The sequence below is a fragment of the Biomphalaria glabrata genome, chromosome 18, assembly GCF_947242115.1.
Source record: "Biomphalaria glabrata chromosome 18, xgBioGlab47.1, whole genome shotgun sequence".
Lineage (NCBI taxonomy): Eukaryota > Metazoa > Mollusca > Gastropoda > Planorbidae > Biomphalaria > Biomphalaria glabrata.
The window spans coordinates 1,158,998-1,185,663 of NC_074728.1; the positions used below are offsets into that span (position 1 = coordinate 1,158,998).

The 26,666-nt window shown below is 36.3% G+C and overlaps 2 protein-coding genes across 3 annotated transcripts in view; both read right to left on the reverse strand.

Moving 5' to 3' along the window:
- LOC106058648 (uncharacterized) overlaps positions 1-8,897 on the reverse strand; it is a 28,872-nt gene extending 19,975 nt beyond the window's left edge. Inside the window, exons 1-3 of one of the 2 annotated variants that reach the window (XM_056017515.1) lie at positions 8,726-8,897; positions 4,256-4,370; positions 2,757-2,897 (exon numbers count right to left, since the gene is read on the reverse strand). In XM_056017515.1, coding sequence (XP_055873490.1) covers positions 2,757-2,897; positions 4,256-4,328 — 214 coding nt within the window. In that variant the 5' untranslated portion in view covers positions 4,329-4,370; positions 8,726-8,897. The remainder of the gene's footprint in view (positions 1-2,756; positions 2,898-4,255; positions 4,371-8,725) is intronic. The other variant, XM_056017514.1, reaches the window with a different exon arrangement.
- A 5,727-nt stretch (positions 8,898-14,624) lies between these two features.
- The window catches only part of LOC106078825 (multiple epidermal growth factor-like domains protein 10), a 35,746-nt gene continuing 23,704 nt past the window's right edge, over positions 14,625-26,666 (reverse strand). The window contains exons 14-18 of the mRNA XM_056017316.1: positions 25,226-25,363; positions 22,757-22,894; positions 19,014-19,154; positions 17,238-17,375; positions 14,625-15,100 (exon numbers count right to left, since the gene is read on the reverse strand). Coding sequence (XP_055873291.1) covers positions 14,946-15,100; positions 17,238-17,375; positions 19,014-19,154; positions 22,757-22,894; positions 25,226-25,363 — 710 coding nt within the window. The 3' untranslated portion in view covers positions 14,625-14,945. The remainder of the gene's footprint in view (positions 15,101-17,237; positions 17,376-19,013; positions 19,155-22,756; positions 22,895-25,225; positions 25,364-26,666) is intronic.

Genomic DNA, 26,666 nt, shown 5'->3' on the forward strand with positions numbered 1-26,666 from the left:
GATCTACGGGGCTCGCAAAGACCTTCCTTTAGGGAACAGTGCAAGGCAAAAAAAAAGAGGCAGACAGAAAAAGCGATGGGAGGACAACATTAAAGAATGGACGGGCCTGCCATTGAGAGAGGTTCTAAACAAGGCAAAAAAAAAAAAGGGAGGAATGGAGAAAGACGGTCGACAAGTCTTGCCTGGTGCCCCAACGGTCCAACAGACTAAGGGATAGGTAAAGGTAAAGGTAGGTAAACAATAAAAACCTGGTCAAAACAATCAAAATATTTGTATAATATTTGTGTTACACAAATAACAAACTAGTGTTTAAGAGGGAAGACATATTAAGAACGCCATTTATTACGTAAACACAATACTAATATGTTACATACACTGTCTGTGTAGATGTTTGAAAGTTGCTTATTTCAGTGTCGTTGTTTACTGTAGCGTAGGCAAACTAGGCAGTCGCCTAGGGCCTCGCATAGGACTTCAAATATTTAGAGAAAAAAATTGAGAGACTTCGATCAGGTCCAGCACTATGACTCTATGTTTACTAGTCTAACTCTGTCTCTACTGTGACTCTTGTGTTTACTATTCTAACTCTGTCTCTACTGTGACTCTATGTTTACTAGTCTAACTCTGTCTCTACTGTGACTCTTGTGTTTACTATTCTAACTCTGTCTCTACTGTGACTCTATGTTTACTAGTCTAACTCTGTCTCTACTGGGACTCTATGTTTACTAGTCTAACTCTGTCTCTACTGGGACTCTATGTTTACTAGTCTAACTCTGTCTCTACTGGGACTCTATGTTTACTAGTCTAACTCTGTCTCTACTGGGACTCTATGTTTACTAGTCTAACTCTGTCTCTACTGGGACTCTATGTTTACTAGTCTAACTCTGTCTCTACTGGGACTCTATGTTTACTAGTCTAACTCTGACTCTACTGTGACTCTATGTTTACTAGTCTAACTCTGACTCTACTGTGACTCTATGTTTACTAGTCTAACTCTGTCTCTACTGTGACTCTTGTGTTTACTATTCTAACTCTGTCTCTACTGTGACTCTATGTTTACTAGTCTAACTCTGTCTCTACTGGGACTCTATGTTTACTAGTCTAACTCTGTCTCTACTGGGACTCTATGTTTACTAGTCTAACTCTGTCTCTACTGGGACTCTATGTTTACTAGTCTAACTCTGTCTCTACTGGGACTCTATGTTTACTAGTCTAACTCTGTCTCTACTGGGACTCTATGTTTACTAGTCTAACTCTGTCTCTACTGGGACTCTATGTTTACTAGTCTAACTCTGACTCTACTGTGACTCTATGTTTACTAGTCTAACTCTGACTCTACTGTGACTCTATGTTTACTAGTCTAACTCTGACTTATCTTATCAAATACAGACGTTACTTCAAAAAAAGAAGATGATTACGTCTTACGCGTCATGCATTCAGTCATGCATATAAACCAATGACTTAAATTCTACCAAATCACTGGTTTTCCTGGCTTGCTCAGGCAACCTATTCCATGCTCTAAGAGCGCTAGGGAAGAAGGAGCATTTGTACAAATTTGTCCTAGCATATGGAACGAGGAATGTGCCTTTACCGTGTCTCAACTGTCGATCTATGTTTACTAGTCTAGCTCAGTCTCTACTGTGACTCTATGTTTACTAGTCTAACTGCCTTTACTACAGAGATTACGATATATGAATTTTAGTTATTAGTCGATTTAGAGAAACCCTTGTATATGGGGCAGGTTTTATTTAACTTGAGAAATTGGATTTTTTCGCTGTTTCTTTTTCTTTTTTTTACTAGCCTGCCTTGTGCGGTATAAGCGCTGGATTGTCGTTCGTACTTCCCGATGCTCCCGGCTTCATACCCCGCCCGCTGCCATCCCTCGTCGTCCTGCGGGAGGTTTAAACTAAGAAGTAAATTATCCAACGCCAGCCCTGACTGTAGGAATGAATTCCTAAGTGTATGCTGATTTACCTATAGGCAACATTAACTGTAGCTTAGGGCCCCTATGTTAATAGGTTTCTCCACTTGGCGGCGACCTTCAACCGCAAAGTTTATTTCGTTGATAGGCCTAGGTAGACCCTAATTGTAATTTTGCTAATGTTATAAAATCATAATCATATTTTAAATGTAGGCCTATATTTCTGACATCCATGATGTATTTGCTTAGAAAAAGCTTTATGTGATTGTAATTTGTGCTTAACTTCACAAAATAGTTTATCTTTAATGTATACCTTTATGTTACAAATGTGCTTGTTACACCACTTAAGAAATCGTATGACAAATTTTTTTTTTTTTAATTTAAAAGAATAATAGAACAAAAATGTCTGATTGTCTTAGGCTACCACCGGCAAATGGTCATACGACCCCCTAAGGAATCGCGACGCACAGGTTGAGAATCCCTGTATTTCACGATAAATAATTATAACAAACTTATAAAACAACTTATCTTATCTTATATAATACAGACGTTACTTCAAAAAAGAAGACGATTACGTCCTACGCGTCATGCATTTAGTCATGCATATTAACCAATGACTTAAATTCTGCAAAGTCACTGGTTTTCCTGGCTAGCTCAATAAGATTACTCATATATAGTACGGAAAGAAATTATGATATGCAAGCTTGCGCATTTTCGCACTTTCATAATACGTGCTTTGCTTTTTATAACTTCGCAAGCAATGACGTAACCGGTATTTTAAATTTACATAACTTTATTTTTAAAATTGTAAAACTAGAATATTTTAATAAAACATTACCGAACTGACAAGACGCTCCAAACCAGCCTGGTTCACATTTGGAATTTTCGACACATTTTCCTGACGGATCACAATGATTGCCTGTGCAGTGACATTTATATTGACATTTGGTGCCAAACCAACCGACGTCACATGACAAAACTAAAGAATTGAACATTGCGTCATTGTAAATATATATATATATGTAACATTTATATATAAGACTTAAATAAAATTCAAAAGAGCTGTTTTTTTTTAAATAAATCAAACTTGCAAATCCCTACAAACACAATTGGCTTCGTGTGAAGCGTGGTCAAGAGGCTCAGTGCGCTTGAACTTGGCTTGGCTTGGCTACCTAGAAGGGGGCTCGAGGTTCGACCCCCGACTGGGGCAGAGTTGTGTTTACTGAGCGCCTAAAGGCATCACGGAAAACCTAGATACCCCCTCCCCCCATTGGTCCACAATTGAGATTGGACCAAAACGCTCAGAGAAGGCTATAAGCATGAAAGTAGCGCTATATAAAAGCTATATAAAACGGAAATTGCTTGAAAAATTGGCACAGGCTGAATGTAATAGACAAAATTTAGAGTTTTAAGATAAGATAAGATAATTTTTATTGGTCCAATCAAATGGGAATTCAGTTTGACTACAATTGACACTGTAGCACTCTGAACGAAAGTACTTGCTTTGAATAATGAATTAGCACATGAAATAAAGTGTCGACAGCACATTGGGATAGTTACTGCCTCCCCCATCAGTCTACACCTAGATTTCTACTAAGGATTAACGTTACATAGCTAAAACATCAATACATAGACAAAATTGTCATGATAATCTGTGAAATGGTCTTCTGCTTAGGGCATTCAAAATAACTGCATTCAGAGTAATAGTTTAGTATTTGGTCTACTTATACATTGGGTAATACCAGGTCATGCTTCAACGATAAAAGGTACCCCCCTTTAGGCGTTGCGATATAGGGGCAGATGATGTAAAGCTCATCTGTCTCTATGGTCGACGGCTAACGAAGGTGTCATGTGGGCAGCACAACAACCAACCGCTTTTAGTTGGTGGGAAGCTTGTTCGATAGGCCTAGTGCTAGTGCTACCTAGAAGGGGGCTCGAGGTTCGACACCCGACTCGGGCAGCACGGAAAACAAACTCCTAGATACCCCCTCCCCCCACTGGTCCACAAATGAGATTGGACTAAAAGCGTTCTGAGCCTGCTATAAGCATGAAAGTAGCGCTAAATATAAAAGCTATAATAATAAAAAAAAAAAAAACAACTAATGTCAGATGTTGTGTGGACTCAGGAGCGTCATAAAATCTTTAACCTCAAAATCCCAGTCTTCACCAGGATTCGAACTCTTGATCCCTAGGTTTGGAAGCCAAGCATCTTACCACTGAGCCATCTCCCTCACACACGCACTTCATTGATATTGTGTAGTGTTAACGAAACACTAAATAGTGAATAATTTGCCTAAATATTGTTTAATGTAAAAATGGTTTTAAAAATTTACATACCACGATAGAGCAGAAATGCGCTGAGCAGCCATAAAGTGCGCATTAATTGAGTCAGTGTTTCACTGCGTGCCATTTCAACAGCTGTTACTGGGTTTTCTTTCTCTGAATCAAATCACTGTAGAGGACAGAGAAGTCGGATATATTTATATATATATTATTTTATATATATATATATATATATATATATATATATATATATATATATATATATATATATATATTAATAATAAGGCTTGTCTTAAAGTCCGAAGATTAGTGAGGAATACAGTATTTCCCGTGGCTGCGCAGCCCCAGCTGTGACCTACATATTTTGCCACATCCAGGGCAAGCAAAACCATTGTCCGCAGGTGGTCGATTTAGATTTTCTTTTCGTCGTGTGCGTTTGTCCTCGGCAGCAGATTTTGATTTTTGTTGCTGTCCTGCAGTGTGCGGACATTCCAGCAGGTATATATATATATATATATAGATGTGTGTGTGTGTGTGTGTATTTATATATACACTGGTACGACAAAGTAGACAACACCAAACTGTGGGAGATGTGTGGACAAAAATACAGAGGTGCAGATCTTAGAGAAGAAGCGGAGATGGATTGGTCACACCCTTAGAAAAGATACCAACAACAGAACTAGACACGGGGTCAGGCACTTATTCCACATGATTGCATCCTGAAGGCGATCTTTTGGCGAACTAATAGTTCATCGTATATCCCCTCCTGGGGTTGCTAAAAGATCAACTTGGGCGCCATTTAGCCCTAACGAGCAAAGAGAAAAAAACAGCTGGCAGCAGATGGCCTCTGAAGGAGTCAGCCAGAGAGCTCACTTGAAGGTCGATGTTCACAAATTTGAGAACCGAGCCCTTGCCGAAAAAAGGCAGATGACGAAAACAAAAAAAGAACCCCTGAGGATGACGAGCTTGTGAGCATCTTACTTACTTAGACTTAGGTCCCCCAGCGCCGTTCGGCGCATTAGGCGGCAAGCTGTCTCCACAAAGATCTGTCACTGACAATGTCTAAAGCCCCCTCCCACCTGGTGTCCACTGTTCTGAGGTCCTCTATGAAAGTGTGGCGCCAAGTTATACGAGGACGTCCCAGTTTGCGCTTTCCTCGTATTGACCATCTTCCACCATCTTGAATTGTCTACTGGTGTTGTGCGTCGCACTGGAAACACCAAGGCCAGCAAAAGCGAACAAAAGCTCCCTTTCACCAGCCTGAATTGGGTGATTACGAGTTCCTCGTATTGACCTCATTGTCATCACATCTCTTGGTATGCGTAGTTCATTTTGTCGGAGAACATATCCCGCAAATCTCATGCGACGCTCTGTCACAACCTCACTAAGTGTTCGACTCCCAGCTCGTCATAGGATTTTCTTGTTTGAGACCCGATCTAAGTAGGCCTAACTGACTCCTAAATTCAGATGGTGAAAAATATTCAGGCGGCGACTGGATCTGTATGGTCACGTGAATCACTGCACTCATCCTTAATGTTGGGAATCTAATCTAATCAATATGGTTCTGGGATTACAAGTTATTTATTATGTAAAGAGGATTCACGTTATATTGTCAACTAACTAAGTATCTCGGGCTGTATGTTGAGATTAGAACCATCGCACATAGTTTTGAAAATGACAAGACTTATCACAATTCCATCCTAGCAATTAATTTAAGACAATATTTAAGTGTATTGAAAAGACGCGTTGACACTGGAGAAATAAAGCCGTTTAAAAGTTTTCCTTTGAAATTATTTTTTTTTTTTGGGCTGTGGATCCATCCTCTTCTGACGTCCTTTTTTTTTTATAGGCCATCTCTTTCTCTTGATTTATAATTGCAATCTTGGGTTAACTGAAACAGTTAGAAGTAATGAAGTAAATTTTTTTCAAATGTTGGCTAGACAATCGCTTAACACCAGTGTGGACAACTTTGTTAAATTTGTTAAATAGTCTTTAGCAAGACACTATCATAATGCTATAACTCTGGTGGTGATCTGGATAGGGGGTAACTCTGTGTGTTTATCCAGCTAACACAAATTACACAGGCCGGGTCGAGAGGTATGCCGCCCTTCGGAGACCCTATATAAAGAGCAAAGTGTCACAGTCAAGACAGTCCAGTAATGTTCAGTGCAGTGTGGTTCTGTACGGCTCATTACAACGGTTCGGTTCGAAGTAGAGTCAAGACAACATTTGAGTACGAGACGAAGTCGCGACCTACGAGTCCTGGTACAGTGAGCCCACTGCAGTGTGAAGTCAGTTTGGAACAGTTGAACCCAGTACAAGTCCGGGGCGAGGCTGAGAGACCAGTAGATTTTGATACGGCGGTACGGTTGTTAAATGAGAAACATTTGTATAGTTTATTATAGTTTATTATGTTTTAGGGCAGAGCATTCCACTGAGCAACATTAACTTTGCGATTCTTTTTCGATTTTGTTGTATTGTGACCCCCATCCATTTTTTCTGTCATCATCATCATCATCATCATCATCATGATCAAACTCCATTTGAGTGAGGGCTTGAGGGGCTTAAATCCTCTCTTGCAAAAGCCCTGGACAGAAACCCTGCTGTCTTGCGTAGTGCGTATATGTCACCATACAGGTCGAGAAGAGGAAACCTTGCCTCGTATTCTGTTTGACTGCCCCATTTTTTTCTGTGACATTGTCCTATTGTACAAGATAATAAATATGATATGTGAATGACTTTGTAGCGACCAACAAAACCCACAATAAGCTGCATTTGACTCGAGACTACGTGACTGTCTGGTCGTGTATTACGGCTATGAGACACCCACAACCCCTTAATGAAGACAGGCGCATGAAATGCGGGAAAATATTCAGGTTGCAACTGGGTCTGCAGAAGAAGAAACGAAAAGTGAAATAGTTGTCTGGTGGTCAACGACTTTGTCTGCATGGCATGCGAGCAAAATATTCAGGTTGCAACTGGGTCTGCAGAAGAAGAAACGAAAAGTGAAATAGTTGTCTGGTAGACAACGACTTTGTCTGCATGGCATGCGGGAAAATATTCAGGTTGCAACTGGGTCTGCAGAAGAAGAAACGAAAAGTGAAATAGTTGTCTGGTAGACAACGACTTTGTCTGCATGGCATGCGGGAAAATATTCAGGTTGCAACTGGGTCTGCAGAAGAAGAAACGAAAAGTGAAATAGTTGTCTGGTGGACAACGACTTTGTCTGCATGGCATGCGGGAAAATATTCAGGTTGCAACTGGGTCTGCGTAGTCATGTGATACACTGCACTCATCCTTAATTTTCGGAATCGAAGATTTTGCCATTTTTATAAGCTATGGGTGGAACGATGTAGCCCGGATAACAGTCTCCACGCAGCCGATATGTCCAAAAAGAATGGTAATATATTATCCGATACAGTTCGGGATCTGTAACGTCGCAGATCCTGCCATGTTGTAGCACTGTATGGCGCAAGTTTCCTAACCCTGAATTTTCCCCATGATTGCCTACTGAAGCCTTTCCCATGTTTTGGTATAGCCGCAAGGCAGGAGAACTTTGGATTCAGAGTTTTCCTTCTTCTTAGCCTAAACCCTAGACTAGAGAATATAATAAAATCTCTTGCAATGTAACATGGTATTTACTACCATACTATGTGGCCCATCCTTCGGCCCCATCGGCCTTTCGGGTACCAACCTAACTGGCATTTGCCCAAATAGCTATAAAGCCCGCCCATCCTTGAATAAGATTTTAAAAGCCGACATAGACTTATTTATAAGACGTTAATTGAAACAGTATGTAGACATTTTCAAACTGAGTTTGCCTATCATCAAACAAATTAAAAAAAAAAAGCCTATCGTTAAATGTTGACAGTAAAAATAAATAAAAAGGAAGTTTAAAAATGGCAGGCCACTTGTAAATGTGGAAAGGAAGAAGATCTTCACAATGGTCGATTGTTGGACACTAAACTGAAAACCAACTCAGGGGAGTGTCAAGTTTAAATCTATGCATTTATATATTTATATATAAACAAAACTTCCTAAATAATAAAATTACGCGTTATTAATAATATACTAAATATAAGCTAAGCATTTGGGGGGGGGGGCGGGGAGGAGGGGGAATTATCAAATTTTATTTCTAAATATTATTTTATATCTTAAAATATTATCTCCTAATTTGTGATTTCTTGTTGATCAGTTCAATAAATGTACAACTTTCTAGAAGAGTTTACTTGAACAAACAGAACTAGATCTAGATATTATAGGTGTAAATCTACGTACCGCCCTAATCTAGAGCTAGGATAATCTATATTAAAAATTATTTCTAGATCGTTTAATCAAATTATAAATAATTAAAAGAAGACACTACATTGTGACAAGATTTTTTATTTTCTTTCTGTTTTGAAGTTCTCGAAAATATATTTCGAGCTAATGTTTAAGACTTGCAACATAAATTATAGGCCTACATTTGAAAGTTAGGCCTAATATCTGTTTAAAAAAAATAGATCTTGATCTCGATCTACTTACAGATTAAAGTTTGAATCATCTACACTCCTCAAAGCCAAAAATCCTAGCCTGTTCAACACTATGCGTTTTACATCGTCAGTTTCATTGCCACTTAATTAAATCTGTAAGTATATCTACAAATTACAACTCATTGACCTAACAGTTAAAAGGGAAATAATATAACATTACGACTTTGTGTGTGTGTGTGCGTGTGGCTTCCCCCCCCCCTTCTTTTTAAACAATTAGTATCAGTACTTGTAATGTTTTATGGCATAAGTATATACAAGTGAAACAAATTAGAATAGGCGTATGGATTGACTTGTGTGAGTCAGACACTACTTGACCTCAACCACATACATATATATGCACTGCCGATGGGCCATACATTACAAAACTGCCGTGTAGGCTACCTATTTCTCTAATTGTTTTTTTTTAAATCTGGCCACTGTGACTAACTTTTTATCTGCATGGAATCAAAGGTCACCTAACCGAAAAATCGTGCGAGTCCGAGAAAACCCGGAATGAACTCCGATTTGTTTCAGAGCGTCCCAAAATACTAAAAACATAGCGTCCACTAGGATTTACACTTGTAATCTTTGATTCGTCACCCTCTCTACTCAAGGGCGGTTTTGTTTTTTTTAAATAGTATCTTATAAATTATAGACGTTTCCTCTTTACAGAAGATAATTGCGTCATCCTCTTGTCTAGTCATGCATGTTAATTAGAGTATATAAGCTCTGCCAAGTCCACACTCAATATAGGCACGCACAGATGCTAGATATTTTCATACATGGCGGAAAACAAATAGGCTACAAATGGCTAGCTTTTTGGTGTATACAGTATACTTGTATATATATTTTATTCTAAAAGGTTTATGGGATTATTATTATTTAATTTACTTTTTTTCCCATTTTAGCAAATGTCTGGAACAGACGAGGTATCACTACAGACACAAAGCTAGGGGTCTCTCGATCTGTCATCCTCTCTACATTGCTCTATGCCTCAGAAACGTGGACAGTGTACAGAAAACATGCTTAAAAAACTGAACCACTTCCCCATGACCTGTCAAAGAAAAATACTGAATGTCAAATGGCAAGAAAAAAATACCAGATACTAAAGTCATTCGAAGAGCGGGTCTGCAAAGCTTCCATACAATTCTGATGCAGTTCCAGCTGCGATGAGCAGGACACTTCTGCAGAATGGAAGACCGCCGCATCCCTAAACGATTCCTGCATGGCCAATTAAGGGAAGGAAAGCGCTGACAATGTGGACAAAGAAAACGCTTTAGGGACACCCTCAAAGCTTCTCTGAAAGCGTTCAGCATTGACCCAGCCACCTGGGAGACAGAGGCACATGACAGAGCATCATGGCCTCGCGCTGTGAAAACTGACGCACAAATTGCTGAGAAAAAGAGAACAGCGCTGGCAGAAGAAAAGCGCCAAAGAAGATAAGCACGGCTAATGACACTAGCTCCAGCTGGAATAACCTGCCCAGTGTGCAGCCGAACATTCCTGGCTAAAATAGGTCTCACCAGCCACACGAGGAGGCACAAACCCCCAGTACAAAGCCCTCAGCCCCCTGGATGACAAAAGTGGTCATCATCGAACCACGACGGACGAACTATATTTTTGTGTGTGCACTTTTTAGCTCTACAGAATCGATTTCTTCCCTAAGCTTTACGTTTGTAGTATCAACTACTTGTCAACATGGAGGAATCTTTATATTTTCACTTTATGACTTTAAACTTCATATCGAAACAAATAGACTATTAACCAGGGGTAATACAAGAGATTAAATTCGAAGAACAACGCCAAAGAATTGAGATTGAGTTATTCGGGTTAAAAAATTTAGCACAATTCTTTTTTTTACTTAGTTGGCAACAATGCTGTTCAATTGAACGTCTTTGGCATTTTTTGTGTGTGTTTATCGTGAACTTACAAAATGGACATTGACTTCAAGATATTTTAAACATAGACATGGACAGAGTTTTCACTGTGTGGCCATATAGTTATATTCCCCTAAGAAATCCATAAACTGTCATATTTTCAGCTAAATCGTTACAAACTTCTAAAAATCATTTCAGTTTCCAGTCAGTTTTGATCGACCTATTTGAACCCATGCAAGCTATTCGCAGGAATGGGCCTCAATCACCAATCGTAAACAAACAACATTTAGCCACGTGATTCTCTCTCTCTTCTATATAAATTACGATCTAATTTTTAATACACAATGGCTATCACATGACAGCTTTTTTTTTGTTGTCTTATCAATATTATCACATGAATAAATGTTGTTTGTCTACGATTGGTGAATGAGGTCCATTGTAATAATAAAAGAATGCAGTCTTGTGGCATTTCTTGCTTCCTTTTCATTGAGATCCCACAGTCTCTCTTTGTTTGTCAGAATCTTAGACAACAGAGCGATGTAGATAAAGGGAAATTGATGAGCATGCTGACTGCCCTATAATACGCACGTCGTGCTCTGGACTTATACTTAGGCCATCCGTAAACTGAAGTAAGTATTATTAAGAGTTCATGAGAATGGGATGTAAAATATAGAGCTAGCGTTTCCTGGTTTATACCACTTGCCACACAAACACATACGCAGTTCGTGTAGCCCAGGGGCAGACTAGTTGGTAAAACACAGCTCGGGCTGCGTAGTCACGGGAAATACTGCATTCCTAATTAATTTTTGAACTCGAGGACAAGCCGTATTAATGTTAATCTCTTAGTGTGCAGGGGCGGACTGGCTATAAGGGCATTCGGGCAAATGTCCGGTGGGCCGGTAGGCCTACCCATATGGGCAGGTAGGACCACAGTAGGCTAATCATCTTTTCTGAAGTCCCGTCTGCATTTTATTGTTAAAGGTTTATAGTATTCTCTTACAAAAGGGGCCCTTTGAGTGACGTAGCCTATTTTTTAAATCTATTCCAGACTCTATAGTGTAATAGGGCCTACTAATTTCCGAAATAATGTAATAGCTTACACTTGTAGACAGTAGCTACTAGTAGGATTCATCCTTTTAGGGCCTACACACTTTGCGATTTAAAAGCAACATATGGCCTATATTTCTTATAAGGAATGCCCCTCCCTAATCCACCTTAGGCAGACCCTACTTTCACTACAGCCCAACATAACCAACACCCTGTACGGCAGTGCTGAACAACTGAAGAAAACAGCACACTTTTTTTCTTTGGCACAGTCTGCTAAAGAGCTCACAGCTCAGCAGCAAAAAGCTGGCTAGAAGAAGAAGAAGAAGGATATACTGTTTATTGTGTACAAAATTAACCTAATGACTTTGAGGACGGGTAGACCTATAATTGGATTCCATGCAATTTATGGGCCGACGGTATAGAAATGCCCGGCCGATTTTGACACCAAGTCCGCCCTTGTTAGTGTGTAAAGAGAATTGAAACCCTCAGAAGCGCGGTTTATGGGTATAAGCTAATCCAGTGGCATCACTAGGAAAGTGCGGGGGGCGGGTGCGGTCCGCACCAGGTGACACCCAAGTAAAAAATGCACTTTGTGAATAACTGACAATTAAAAACAAAATAAACGACAGTGGCTAAATATTGGAACATAATATTCACAGTTAATAAATAGATCTATCTACTTTTTGTTTCATTTTGACTGAACATTTTGTAATTTTTTTTAAATGAAATTCTATTAAAAGGTTTAAAATCCTAGGTTATACTTAATATCACAAGTGTCGGTGCGTAGATTATGGCATTCCAGCACCAATGTGTATTAAGTGCACTATTTTTGAACGCACTTTCTTTTTGTTGCCTTGCTTGTAAGTTGATGGAGTGTTTTTGTTCTGCTGGTGTAACGTTTGTTGAAATTCTTCTGTGTTCCCCTGTTTAGGGTGAGTATCTAAGGCATAACTGCGTTTCGCAGTTGTTTCGATGCCATAGTGATAGTCTACTAGACCTTTTTAGTTTGTCTTTACTTTGTCTTTACAGGGAGTTAGTTTGGGATTGGAAGTCTACGCTGGTGACTAGAGACAGCAGTGTGTTGTGTTGTGGTTTCGAACATTAATGTGTACGTTGTGGGACAGCAAGGTGTAGAATTATTGTTTAATTAATAAATTCACAGTATCAAAATGTTCCAAATTCAATGTCATTACTCCATTAGTTTGTCATCATATTTATATTTATATCATTAAATATTTACATTGTTACCAGTGAGTCATTTATTTATTGTAAGCACGAAGGTGCCTGGTTGAATGTCAGGGGCCCGGGCAAACGAGCTAAGGCCTTAACATAACCCTGACAACAAGGACAACGTGAAACCTTACTTTGCATTGTATACCAGCTGCATGAACATTGCTTTGATTCAAAAAAATGTTTTAATCGAAACTAATGAATTTGTAACTAGCACCGTAGGCCTAATATCAGGACACCAACCAAAAGTCACTGTTAGACAAATGAAGACATTTATAAATATTGAAATTTTACATGTAATTTATGTAAATTTTGTAGAATTGGAAAGTAAATAAGTGTCTACTCAGATTTCTGAAATCTAATGTTATTTCATTTTTCTGTAAAAGAAGCTGTCGCCAAGATGAAGGGATTGTTAGAACGTGTCAGTCGAATGATAGACTTGAATATTGTAGGGAATTTTTTCTTTTTGGCTACTGCCAAGAATGGTTCTGGTGCTTCCTAATGGGGACAATTTAGTCACTTAATAGCAAAAAACTTTATTCTTTTACTGTCGGCTACTTTAAACTAATTGTATTGAAATGAAATAGAAATTTGTAACTTAATTATATGTGTGGTTGAAATTTAGTCCAAAACTGGAATCTTAAAAGACGTATGAAGAATTCATCTGGATTGGAAAATTCATTTTGTGACTATATTAACAACGAGTCTTTATGCCTTCAATGTCTCCGTTTCAGGTGTAAAAAAAAAGGCATGCAGATATTAAAGAAGGTTGCGCTTCAAGCTTATAGTGTTGGTTGTTATTTACACACTTATTTAAGGTTCACCCTTTCAGACCTTGTGGTCTATATTACCCTATATAGGGCACATGATGTAAAGGTCATGTTTCTGTGGCTTACAGTTAACGAGGTGTCATGTGACCAGCACATGACCAACCGTCTTTGCTTTTCCCTTAACTAAAGTCAGGTACCCATTAAAGCTGGGTGGACTCAGAGGCGCCCAAAGATCACTAAATTAAAAATCCCAGTCTTCACCAGGATTCAAACCTGGGACCCCCCGGTTCCTGGAAGCCAAGTGATTTACCGCTCAGTCACCATGCCTCCTACATACTTATTTGGTAATAATAAATGTATAAGGATCACTAAGGGGTAATGATTGCTTTAGCTCAAAAATTGATTTGTTTTGCAAAATAAAACTTGTAATAAAAAATTATGGTTTTAATATTTTCCAAGCTCAACAACTTATCACTTAAATGAAATCAGAATAAAAAAATGGAGTACATTCATGTGTTCATGTAGGATTTATGAACTTTTCCAAATGCATTCAGTCATGAGATATCTGCCTGAGTCATCACATTCTATATTTAAGTTTAATTTTGTGTTTTAAATATGTATTCACTAATTTACCTATACTCATTGTCAGAAAGTTTAATGAAAAAAAAATTTATAAGTTTTAATAATGTTATATACATGCAATGTAAACAAATGATTCTGTTCCAGAAATATTCAAAATGATTCACATTTATTATTTATTTATTGTATACTGTCTGCGTAGACAGGGAAAAGAAAATCTGAATCAACCACTGGTGGAAAATGGTCTATGTCTGCGCTGCATGTGGCAAAATATCTAGGTCAAAGCTGGAGATGCATTCCTCATTAATCTTAAGACTAGAAGACAAGCAATATTATTTTTTTTATTATATAAAAAGTCCCTTATCTAATTTTTGAAAACTATTGAAATAAGAAACACAAAGAACAATAATTAACATCTTTCAAAAAAAGATACTTTAATAAATGTAAAAGTCTCATGTTTTTATTAAATTCAATACAATGAAAGGGCAAAAACTTTTTCTATTATTACAATGGGGAAAAAACGTTAAACTTAAGTCAGAAAGTATGGGTGTAGTATTGACTAAATTACAACATGTGATCGAGCCAGCAAGATGGTGGTCAAGGTTGAAACATGTCAAGTTAATCCAAGACGATCATTTACATGAGATTAGTTTCACTAGACAGAATAAAGAAGTAATAATATTGTGTAATTAATTAATAAATCTACATGTACGCATATCACTAGTTGAATCTAGATCTGTTTGTCTTCGTCAGAACAATATGGTTTGTTAAAACCAGTATTACAACCTTTAGTACAATGGCCAGTCAGTCGGTTACAAGAGAAGTGCTTACAATTAATATTACAGAATTTCGCACATTCTTGGCCCCATGTTCCTGGATCACATTCTGTAGAAACAAAATATTGCAATATTAATTCAGTATATCTATTTTGAAATATATATTAATATTAAATATTGAATATAATATAATGCTTTTAATGGCAATTATTATTATAGCTTTTATATAGCGCTATTTTCATGCTTTTAGCATGCTCAGAGCGCTTGGGTCCAATCTCATTTGTGGGGGGGAGGGGGTATCTAGGAGTTGGTTTTCCCTGCTGCCTTTAGGCGCTCAGTAAACGCAACTCTGCCCGAGTCGGGTGTCGAACCTCGAGCCCCCTTCTAGGTAGCCAAGACAAGCCAAGTTCAAGCGCACTTAGCCTCTCGACCACGCTTCCCAATGTGATCTTCACAAGTGGCTCAAGAACTAGGCAGGGCGGAACTGACAGGAGAAGGGGTAAATGCAAGTTGTTAGTGCCTTGCTCAGTAAACTTTAGGCAGGAGGGGGTTCATTACCATCGGTTGGCTACCAACCTTGATGAGGTAAAATCCTGAATACTATTTTTTGCTGCCTTTTTTGGGGACAAATTACGAGTCAGTGAACCTCAAGTGGCTTGCAGCATTTTGTGCTACATCCTGCTGTTGATTCTAAAAAGTAAAAATTAGAAACCAGCAGCTGTAAGAAGGGAAGAAACTGCTGTGTGGGGGAAAATATTCAAAACAATTAATATCCAGGCTTTAAACACATTATTCTGACATGAGCCAATGTCATTGTAGGACTGAAAGTGGACAACAATATATCCCCGTCCTGACATTTAATTATGGTCTTGATCTCACCACACTTAATTTGTCTTGTCCTTTTTTCATATCAAAACATAATTAACAATTTACACTTCTAATTTTCATTTTCACTAAGTACTTTCGGAAAAAAAAAATGTACATTTATTCTACATTAATGTTTGACTAAACCAACATTAGAATAATCAAAGGTGGGAACAGACTTTAAAAGAAATTTTAAGTCATTTTTAAACACCAGAATGTAAGAACCAATCTGCATTAAGGGACCAAGACTTATTTAGTAACAAACCAGCATTTAGGAAGTATCTTATCTTATAAAATACAGACATTACTTCCAAAAAGGTAGATGATTACGTCCTACGCGTCATGCATCTAGTCACGCGTGTTAACCAATGACTTAAATTCTGCCAAGTCATTGGTTTTCCTGGTTGGCTCAGGCAACCCATTCCATGCTCTAATAGCACTAGGGAAGAAGGAGCATTTGTACACATTTGTCCTAGCATATGGAACGAGGAATGTGCCTTTATCTTTTGTCTTTCTGAATATTTGATTAGATTTTGTTTTTGTATTTGAAGATTATGGTTCAGTGTTTTATGTATAATTGCTACTTTACTTTTAAGACTTAAATCTTTGAGGCTTTCTAAATTTAGTGATTTTTACTAAAGGTGTTACTCTAGTCAAATGTGAATATTTGTTTGTTAGGAATCTCACTGCTCTATTTTGTGTCTGTTCTGGTTTCTTAATGTTTTCTTGAGGGGGTCCCAAACAGAGGATTCATATTCTATTATTGGCATAACCAAGGTTAAATAACATTTTAGTTTCATGTTCTTATTTGATTTATAGAATTTAAAAAAAAATAAACCCTAAAGCTTTGTTTGATTTTTTAATAATTCATCAATATGGGGATTTCATGACAGTTGTTTATTTATTATAACACCTAGGTATTTTGCCTTTTGAGTCTGTGTTAGGGTTAGGGTTGGGTTTACCATGAATAAAGCAAATATTTTGTAGTTTTAAAATGTGTCAGTAAATTTCATCATTAAGTGTGTGACAAAAGAAATGTACAATTTCAAAAAAAAGGTGTACTTTTGTCTGGAGGGGAATGTGCTCTTACAGTTGGACCAATGAAAACTGATTTTTATTATTATTCACTTAGAGATTTAGTTGAGTTGTGATAGAAAAAAAAAAAATGTTCAGATATTACATAAGGCCAAAAATCATTTTAAAAAAAACACCTCCATTGTAAAAAAATTGTAACAAAACTTAATTTCCTCCACACCCCTGATCAAATTATATAACAAACATTATGTCATCAAATATTGTGTTGTTTGATTATGAACACAACTGTAAACAAGGATATTGTGTGTTTTCTGAGAAACATATTTGTTTATTCAAAAAGAAATTACCTTCTCTGCAGTAAGGAGGTTTAAATCCTGGCTGGCAGCCCAATAAGCATTTTCCAGTTCTGCTACTACAAAGTTTATCCTTACAGTTACTGCTACATGACTTGGTGCAATTTGAACCCCATTTCCCAATGTCACAGGCTGTATTGGAATTGGACAATAAAGAAATATGAAACCAAATGACAGAAACTCTATAAATTAAATCTATTTTTTTTTTTTTTTTTGGTACAGCTTCTTTTAAATTATTGCAACACAAATTCTGCAGTTTGTACTGAATTCCATTTTCCAACTTATATCTATAAGAAAGAAAATATGTGCTAGCAAATGCTATAAATTCAATCTTTTTATTTATATATAAAGTACAATAAACTTGATAAAACTTCATTATTTAAGAATATAGATTTAAACGTGTCAAATTCATTATAAAAAACTGGATACTCTGCTTGCTACAAAAATAAAACATTTTTTTTTTCAATAAGAATGGAAACATGAAATATGTTAATTTTTATTATTGATTTCATATGTTTTGCTGTTTTAAAATTATATTACATGTAAAATTATCCGTTAAAACGCGTGTGGTAGTTTATCCTCTAAACATCAGAATTGTAATTCCATATTGTAAAACAGCTCAGGGTTAATTAAAGGGAAACTCCGATGGTTTTTCAAATTTGAGTTATTGACATATTTAAATTCTGTGTAAAAAGTTGTAATAGTAAACATTTTACCATTTTGTATTTAAATGCTTAGAAACATTTGTATTTCATAAATTAGTCAGTAAATTCTTGACATCTCAAAAAAAAAAAAGGGGTTCTTTGAGATTTTGTTTTTAGCTCAGTCAAACGTCACTTCCCTCAACAATACTGAAAGAGAAACTACATTTAACCAATCTTATCGCTTCATTCTTACAGTAGCTATTAAGCTTAGTGACTGCCTAGTCCAGAGCTATGGTACAGTTATATATATAGAGAGAGAGATCTAAAAGCATTAGGATAACCAACTCAAGAAAAAAATTAACATTTTCATCTAAGCCCCTCCCTGTCCGAAAAAGTAAATAGATCATGTGTCTGACTGATTCTAACAAACTGGTCAGTGTAAGACTAGTCTAAACTATGTATAGTCGGTCAAGACAAGACAACCAAGCGATAGTGTTTGTGCGAGAAAATACACACTGCCGTGGTTAGTCATGCATGTAAATCTACTTTCATCACACATTTTTTTTCTTTGCTTACAAGATCTAGATGTAACTGCATAGAGGAAGATATATTTCTTTTATGAGATTGTTCACTTTACTGTATGGTCTCCCGTTATACAATAAGTCAATAGAATAGGTTAGTGTGACATCACATAGAAAACCAGTGAAAATCTGATCGTTTTGGATGCGCAGGAAAATTACACCAGAAAAACATTAATTAAAAATGTTGTAAAATGTTTTACATGTTTCGGATGTTCCTTCAGAGTTAAAGTTAGTTTACTTCCTAGTCCAAACCTCCCGCAGGACGACGGGGGAAGGGAGCGGGCAGGATTTGAACCCTTGACCATCGATAAATCCGAACGACAGTCCAGCGCGCAAACCGCACGACCAGGCAGCCATCCATTACTAAGTTATTATTGCAAATTTAAAAAAAAAAGAATAATACATTCATTATCTGTAAATCAAAATACATTATATACAAAATTGTCAAAACCATCAGAGTTTCCCTTTAATGACAATAGTCTTGGTAATGTCTTCACTAAGGAACTAAGGAAAAAATTTGTCTCAAGTGACAATATCCTTTTCACCTTTTGTACATACTGGCTTTCTTCCTCTCAAAGTAATACATTCTTGATTACAAAGACCAGTTGTCTTGTCACATAATCGTCCTATACACTTGGATGCACACTGGGATGAACAGTTATCTCCCCATGTCCCGTTGTCACAAACTGTTGAAATATACAAATGAAATATTACAGAAATGCTTATGTTCTAGTGTAGTGCATCTAGATTTATACATCTTAGAGAGTTTAAGTCACCCTGCATATGTTTTGAATTTGATAGTGCAAATAAAGCCTTTTATATACCAATAACTCAGAAGAGATGCAATATGTGTATTATAATCTGCCTATATTGCTTTTTTGTCTTGTGAGACTATGGACAATGGATGTACCTAGATGAATCAATGGTTTTAGTTTCTTCTTGAGACAGGGCAGAATCTGGTGCGACTAATCAAGCAAATTCTGGAGAGGTAGATTTTACCACATTTCATACATGTCAATACATCTGATAGGGCAGCTTTCTGTTTCTTTCTCTTGACTTAGGCCACTATGTTTCTTTTGCTATCAGCGAGGTTTATAACAGCACACTCAATCTGTCTCCATGCTGTCGAATCTTGAGCTATTTCCTCCGACATACTTTCATTGTTGCCTGTTGTTGTCATGTCTTGCTTGCAGACATCTCTGTTTTGGTCAAACTCCTTCTGCACGCTCAGCAATGTCTTTAGAAATTCTTACATCTGGGATGTGGGTGACATGTCTGAGCCAACATTGTGTCAAAAGAGCAAAGATACTGTGGATATTGGCCAATTCCAAAACATCCTCATTATCCATCCAGGATATGCACATTATGCATCACAGGAACCGCAAGGGAAAACTGTTTAATCTATGCTCTTGATACTAAAAAGCAAACTTTTTTTTTTTTACAAATATTGTCCAAAAACTTAGTTTTTCTTTGAACAAGACAACACAAAGTGAATTACATTAAACTGACATCAAATGCAAAATGACAGATATGTTTTTAATGCATTTTCAAATCTGTGGTGGCAGTAAATCTATGTGTAATAAAATAAAAGTATTTAAGTGTTAACATCTGTCTCAGGCAAAATATTTACCTAAATGTACTTTGGTGAATTTTGTGAATACAAAGCATGAAAGTGTAAGAAGGGAACATGAGTTAGGTATGACAGCAAGTAAGGTCCTGTGAGAGATTTAGGTATGACTGCAAGTAAGGTCATGTGAGAGAGTTAGGTATGACTGCAAGTAAGGTCGTGTGAGAGAGTTATGACTGCAAGTAAAGTCCTGTGAGAGAGAGTTAGGTATGACTGCAAGTAAGGTCATGTGAGAGAGTTAGGTATGACTGCAAGTAAGGTCGTGTGAGAGAGTTATGACTGCAAGTAAAGTCCTGTGAGAGAGAGTTAGGTATGACTGCAAGTAAGGTCATGTGAGAGAGTTAGGTATGACTGCAAGTAAGGTCGTGTGAGAGAGTTATGACTGCAAGTAAAGTCCTGTGAGAGAGAGTTAGGTATGACTGCAAGTAAGGTCATGTGAGAGAGGTATGACTGCAAGTAAGGTCATGTGAGAGATTGGAGTTGAGTAAAGTTGGTAAAATGACTTGATAAAGTTAAGCTTTCAAGTCAGTTGTACAAAAAGTTAGTTTCCAGTCATTTGTTAAAGTAGCTAAGTTTTCTAGATAAGTAGAAGTCATGTAACAAATAATATAGTCTTTAATTAGTTGATGAAATTAGTTTTGTACAGTCAATTAGTGGGCTTAGTGATATGACCATAGAAGTTAGAAAGTTAACAAAGTATATTTATATTAATGCATTTGTGAATAAAAGTGATCTGTGTAAACTACATTCATCTATTATCTTCATGGAAGTTGGATTTATTTTATGTAAAAAACATCAGATTTTATCACAAATAGTTTCTGAAGTTGTCCAGTCTCTGGTCTGTAATGCTGCTCACGAATAATGTCTATAAAATAGGTCATCCTGTATCAAGACATGACATCCATCACAGGATGTTGTCATTTACATTCATGGTGACAAGAAATTTAAAAACGGTTATATAAAGTTTATCTTGCTATATTTACAAGATGTTCAGATTTATTGTCCTTTTGTAGTAAGATTTGCCAAAAAGAATATTCACAGTAAACAGATGTAACACCATTACCAATAAATTTACATTTAATCTAGGTATAAAACCTAAAACCTTAGCAACAAGCAGACATAAAACATACATATCATCATAACTTGTTTAAAAAAATGCATAACCTGACAAAATGCTTCAAGCTATATGTTTTATTTGCAACAAATTTACAACTAATTCATTCATAAATTCTTCCCATCCTAGTGATATTTCAGAACAGAGAGTTACCTTAGTCAAGAACAGCAATGATTTAGTACAATTTTAATCAATAACATGAACAAATAAGGAGAAGAGGCACTTCCTAAATGTACCAATGAAGGGCCTAATCTAATCTGAAGCTACTGCTGTTCAGCAAAAGAAAAGTGTTTATGGTTTGTTAGAAAGTGAGTTCAACTTGAAATGGCGAAACAAAGAAATCATGGTCATAATGAAACTTTCTAAGCACAGCAGTGATTTAAAAAGTAAAAAGTTCCCCTTTGAGGCCTTGTGGTCAATAGGGCAGATGATGTAAAGGCCATCAGTTTCTGTGGCCTATGGTTTATGAGGGTGTCATGTGGCCAGCACAATGTCAGGTAACCATAAGAGCTGGTTAGACTCAAGGATTTTTAATTTTGGGATCTTGGGCACCTCTGTCTTTGCCAGGATTTGAACCCAGAACCCCTGGTTCGGAAGCCAAGCACTTTACCACTCAGCCACCGTGCCTCCATAGCAATGATTTAGTTGACAACATTTCTTTATTTTCATTTAATCACTAGCTGCAATGAAACTTTTAATATAAGAATGACCCCAAGTGAGAAATAGAAGGCTTTGTATTAAAAGAATAAACAACAAATGGACATTTAAAGTAAGACAATGATACAATAGGTCCATGTCAAGAATACAAACTCCCAATGTTACAAAGATATAGAATAGTATCAACAATTTCAACACATATGTGTATCTAAAATTTAATTTCTTTTTTCTCTTTACAACTTTTGTTTCAAATAGTTCTAAACATGAATGAGAGAATGATAAAAGAGTGGATCTTCAATTCTATCAATCTGTGGGTATTTCATTTTTTTTATTAAAACATTTTAAATTAATCAAATATAAAGCCCATTTATTATCATTAAGCTGGGACTTAAGTTTTAACAAAAGCTGGATCTTCAATGCAATTGAAAAAAAAAATAACTACATGGAAACCACACTTTGTCATTTTTGCCTCTATAATGATGATGTTAGACCTTGTATGCACTCCATGGACATTCATCTTTTAGCTGCACTGAACTTTTTTCCTTCAAAACATGTAATGAAAGAGCCCTATCATTACACAAACAAAAAGCTTGATCTCACTCCCTATCAAGCTCAGACAGATCTCATGTTTCATAACTATCAAGAATAAAATTTTGCCAACACTATGTTGATTAACAGACACAAGTAAACTTAAGTTTTATTTTGCTTGTGCAACAACAATTTCTTTACAATTATCTCAGCCGGGAGTTGCACAAACAAGCCTGTTCAACAGTAAACTAGGGATTTTCTAATTAAGACAAATATTAACTGAGATTAATAACATCAATACATGACCAGATTGTTTTAGGCTTAAAGTTAAATATAATTTACAGTTTTAACTGTCAACTTACCATGAGTACAATCTGGCATTTTGTAACCTGGGACACATCCCAAATCACATTCACCTGTCTCTTTGTTGCAGGACCAGTTCTTACATGTTGATTTGCATAACTGTAAACAGTTTCCACCCCACCGCCCAGGTTCACAGGCTGCAATAGAAATTATAGACATGTCCTGATTATAAAGTATTATTATATAAAAATTAGCTATATGTGCAGGCTTTGATAATGAAAAATATTATTATATTAACCCTAAGCCATAGACTTATATATTATATCTAGACTGGAAACCGGAAATAAATTCTTATCCGCGATAGATCGATTCACAGACCTATACATATATAGATTTTTATGTACGTAAACTCTTTTTTCAGGCTCTAAGGGGAGTCGCCCCAATCAACTTTTCTGCCATAGGAAAGTAATTATCTTTAGTTTTCAAAGTTTATAAATAATGCAAAATCATTTCTCTGATATTCACGCAAATATATGAAACACAGCCATTTCCTGTTTGTTTCCATTGAGATAATGTTTAAAAAATCCTAGATGGAAATAATTCATGTTGATTTAAATCATCTTATGTACATTTAAATACATTGATAGATCTTTCTAGATTATGTATCTAAAAATTGCAAAAAAATAATTATGAGACGAGAGTGCTCTTATTTTTGATGTTCAATTACTGGATCTAGATCTAAAAATTAAATTATATGTTACATAGGTTAGAGTTGAAAAAAACAACAACTTTACTTCTTTTAACTACTTTACAAAACAACGCCTTGATCCAACTTTCTAAAAAATTTTCACATCTTTTGTATTGATAAAAAATCTCCATTTCCAGTCTAGATATAGTATATATAAGTCTATGCCCTAACCTTATTAAAATGGATATTGACACTTTCCATTCACTTACTCCAATGTTCACATATATGAAGAAAAAAGTCTAAAAATGTGAGAAGTATGGCTGAGAGGTAAAACCTCTTGTCTACCTATCAAGGGGGCTGGAGCTTGAAACCAGACTCAAGCTGAATTGAGTTGGCTAAGTGGCTAAATGTAGGCAGCACTGAAACCTTCTCCCAGATGCCCCTTCCCACAGTGGTCCACAAAAAAGATTGGACCATAGCTTTGTTTGTTTGTTTGTTGATTTGAGGCACCTCGGCACAATTTAGGCCATGTCGTGCCTGCAGTCCCTCAAGGACCACTCTCTCTCTAAACAACAGGGGCCAGATTCTATACAGTCATATAATTAAAATCAAGGTCTATTCACAGTTAAAATAGTAAAGGTAGTAAAAATTTAAATATTTGGTAAAAATCTAATGTAAATAGTGCATATTCACAAATTCAGAAATCAGATCTTCGTAGATAGCCCCACTTCCCGAATAAAGCCCAGTACCTTCCCAGGGTCGACATTATTAAATAGTGTTTTTAGATTAGTGGCTCTAAAATATTTTGCCCTGACATCCTGGTATCTGGGGCAATCAACGAGGATATGTTCCACGGTGAGGCGAGAGTCACAGTACTCGCAAAGTGGGGGCTCCTCTCTCTTCAGTACAAAATTGGACCATAGCATACAGAGCAATCAATAGGCATGAAAGATGTACAATACAAAAGCAATAAAAACAAATATACAGAATTATATGTATAGTATATGTAAAGTATAAGAATGAGTTTTTGTGGACATTAAAAATAGATGATGCAAAAACTTGTTTCTAATCATTTACAATAACAAATCTATGTCTGAGACAATGGCAATAACTTGCTGGTTATTTCTGCATCAATATTTAACTGATCAAATTTGAGCTGCTGCCAGTCAATGTACACTCTTTACTTTTGGGGTCAATAACTCTGTCTTCTTACTGATAGCCATATAGTGAGCTTGATAACTCAATTATTGAATTAATCAGTATGGATGATACCAATGTTGCTACCTCCAAAACACAATGGTTTTAATAGTTTGTGTAAGGCCATATCTTCAAAACCCTTGATGACAGTGAACTAGTAAAATAAAATTTTGTGGACTGCTGATCAGTCAGTCCCTATGAGCTTCAGAGTACTTCTGAAAGCTTGTACCTACATTTCAATGGTGAAGACCCTATTCTATACCTGCTCCTATTTTCTTTGAAATAATGAAGCATTTATGGAGATAAGGCAAACAATAAGTTGTATTCAAATGAATGGGTAATTAAGAATTCTGGCAATAATTGTATAGCCATATTGCCTTTATCAAACCCTTTCCTTGTCAAGGCTAGCTGGATCATTATTCCATCCCAGTAATTTACAAAAGCAATTGTACTTCCCACACTTTCAACAAGTTCACTACATATGATTGCCAAAGCTAAAATCTGTATAAATGATACTACTATGTACTTTTTTAAAGAAGTGAACTCACAGAAGAAAGCTTTTAAATTCAATAATTCAAGTATATATTTCTTCCCAACAAAATTGAAATGTGCAGTGCAGTAACTAAATACCAAATCTACTTACCTTTAGAACAATGGGGAGGCAAGTAGCCCTTCTGACATCCTAGCTTACATTCCCCAGTTTGGCTGCTACACAGTTTCTCTCTACAACGTGAGTTACATTTTTGTGCACAGTTAGGACCCCACCAACCAGCATCACATTCTAGAAGGAAAGAAAAATTGGGGTGCATACAGTTTAGAGATGAGTGTTCATCTGAACATTTTATAAGATAAAGATAATTTTACTGATCCAAGCAAATGAAATTCCGTTTGACTACAATTGTCTACCTCATCATTACATCTATAACAATGAAAATATAGATGCAAACACAAACAACCTAACAGAAAAAAACTACTGACACACACACACACACACAACCAGCGCTTGATGAATTGGGCTCCTATGTATTTCCTGGTGATGAATGACCTTTAAACATCCAGACTGAAAGTGGAACAAAGTAGTTTAATTAAAAATCTCTCTGTTCTAGCCCATCATAGAGAAGAGCTAAATATAAGCTTTGAAACTAGCAAAATACTAGCTTTGAAATAAGCTAAATATAAGCTTTGAAACTAGCTAAATATAAGAGTTAAAATGAGCTAAGTATAAGAGTTGAAACTATGTCAGTTTGTGTCTCTCATCACTTTTACTAAATATGTTCACTGTCAATCTAAGTCTGTCTTACTTGGCAAAGTATATTTATATTTACATATTTGTGAATAAAAGTGGTCACACATTGTCATCCACAATAAAGAAATGCCCTTGTACCTTAGCAAACTGATCATTCCATGGACTCAATACAATGTTACCATTGCAGGTTTTTTCAAAGCATGAACCAAAGATTTGGAACTCCCCATTGATCTCAGACAGACAACATGCTACACTACATTCAAGAAAAACATTAAAACCTATCTGTTCAAAATTTATTTTAGATTAGTTTGTCTTTTCAACTCTCAACTCTCAAGTTGTGTTTGTAATGATATCAAAGCACCTTGTCCCTAAATCATGCTTATTAACAGTGCTCTATAAAATTTAATTATTTTATTATTATGTTGATTTTTACTCAAATTTGTCATATGCACTATCTATAGTCAGAAAACAGTGCATCTAATACAGACAATGCTAATGTCAATTCACTACAAGGATTTGAAATAGTTTTTTTTAGCTCAGCTCCTATCAATCTAACCAGCAGATTTCTTTTAGTTGCATTGGTTGCACAAGTATAAACCACTGATTTATTGAAGGTGGCATGGTCTTTGACACTTGAAGGTCTGTTTTAGATACCAGCATCTCAGCTGTGTATTGGGCAATGACAACAGGGCATTGTTTTTTTTTAATTTGTTTACGTTTCAGATGTTACTTCAGAATTGAAGATTATTAAATCTCTTATCCTAAACCTCCAGCAGTTTTTAAACCTAGAACCATAGAGATAACAGTCTAGAGCACATACTACATGACCAGACAGTCA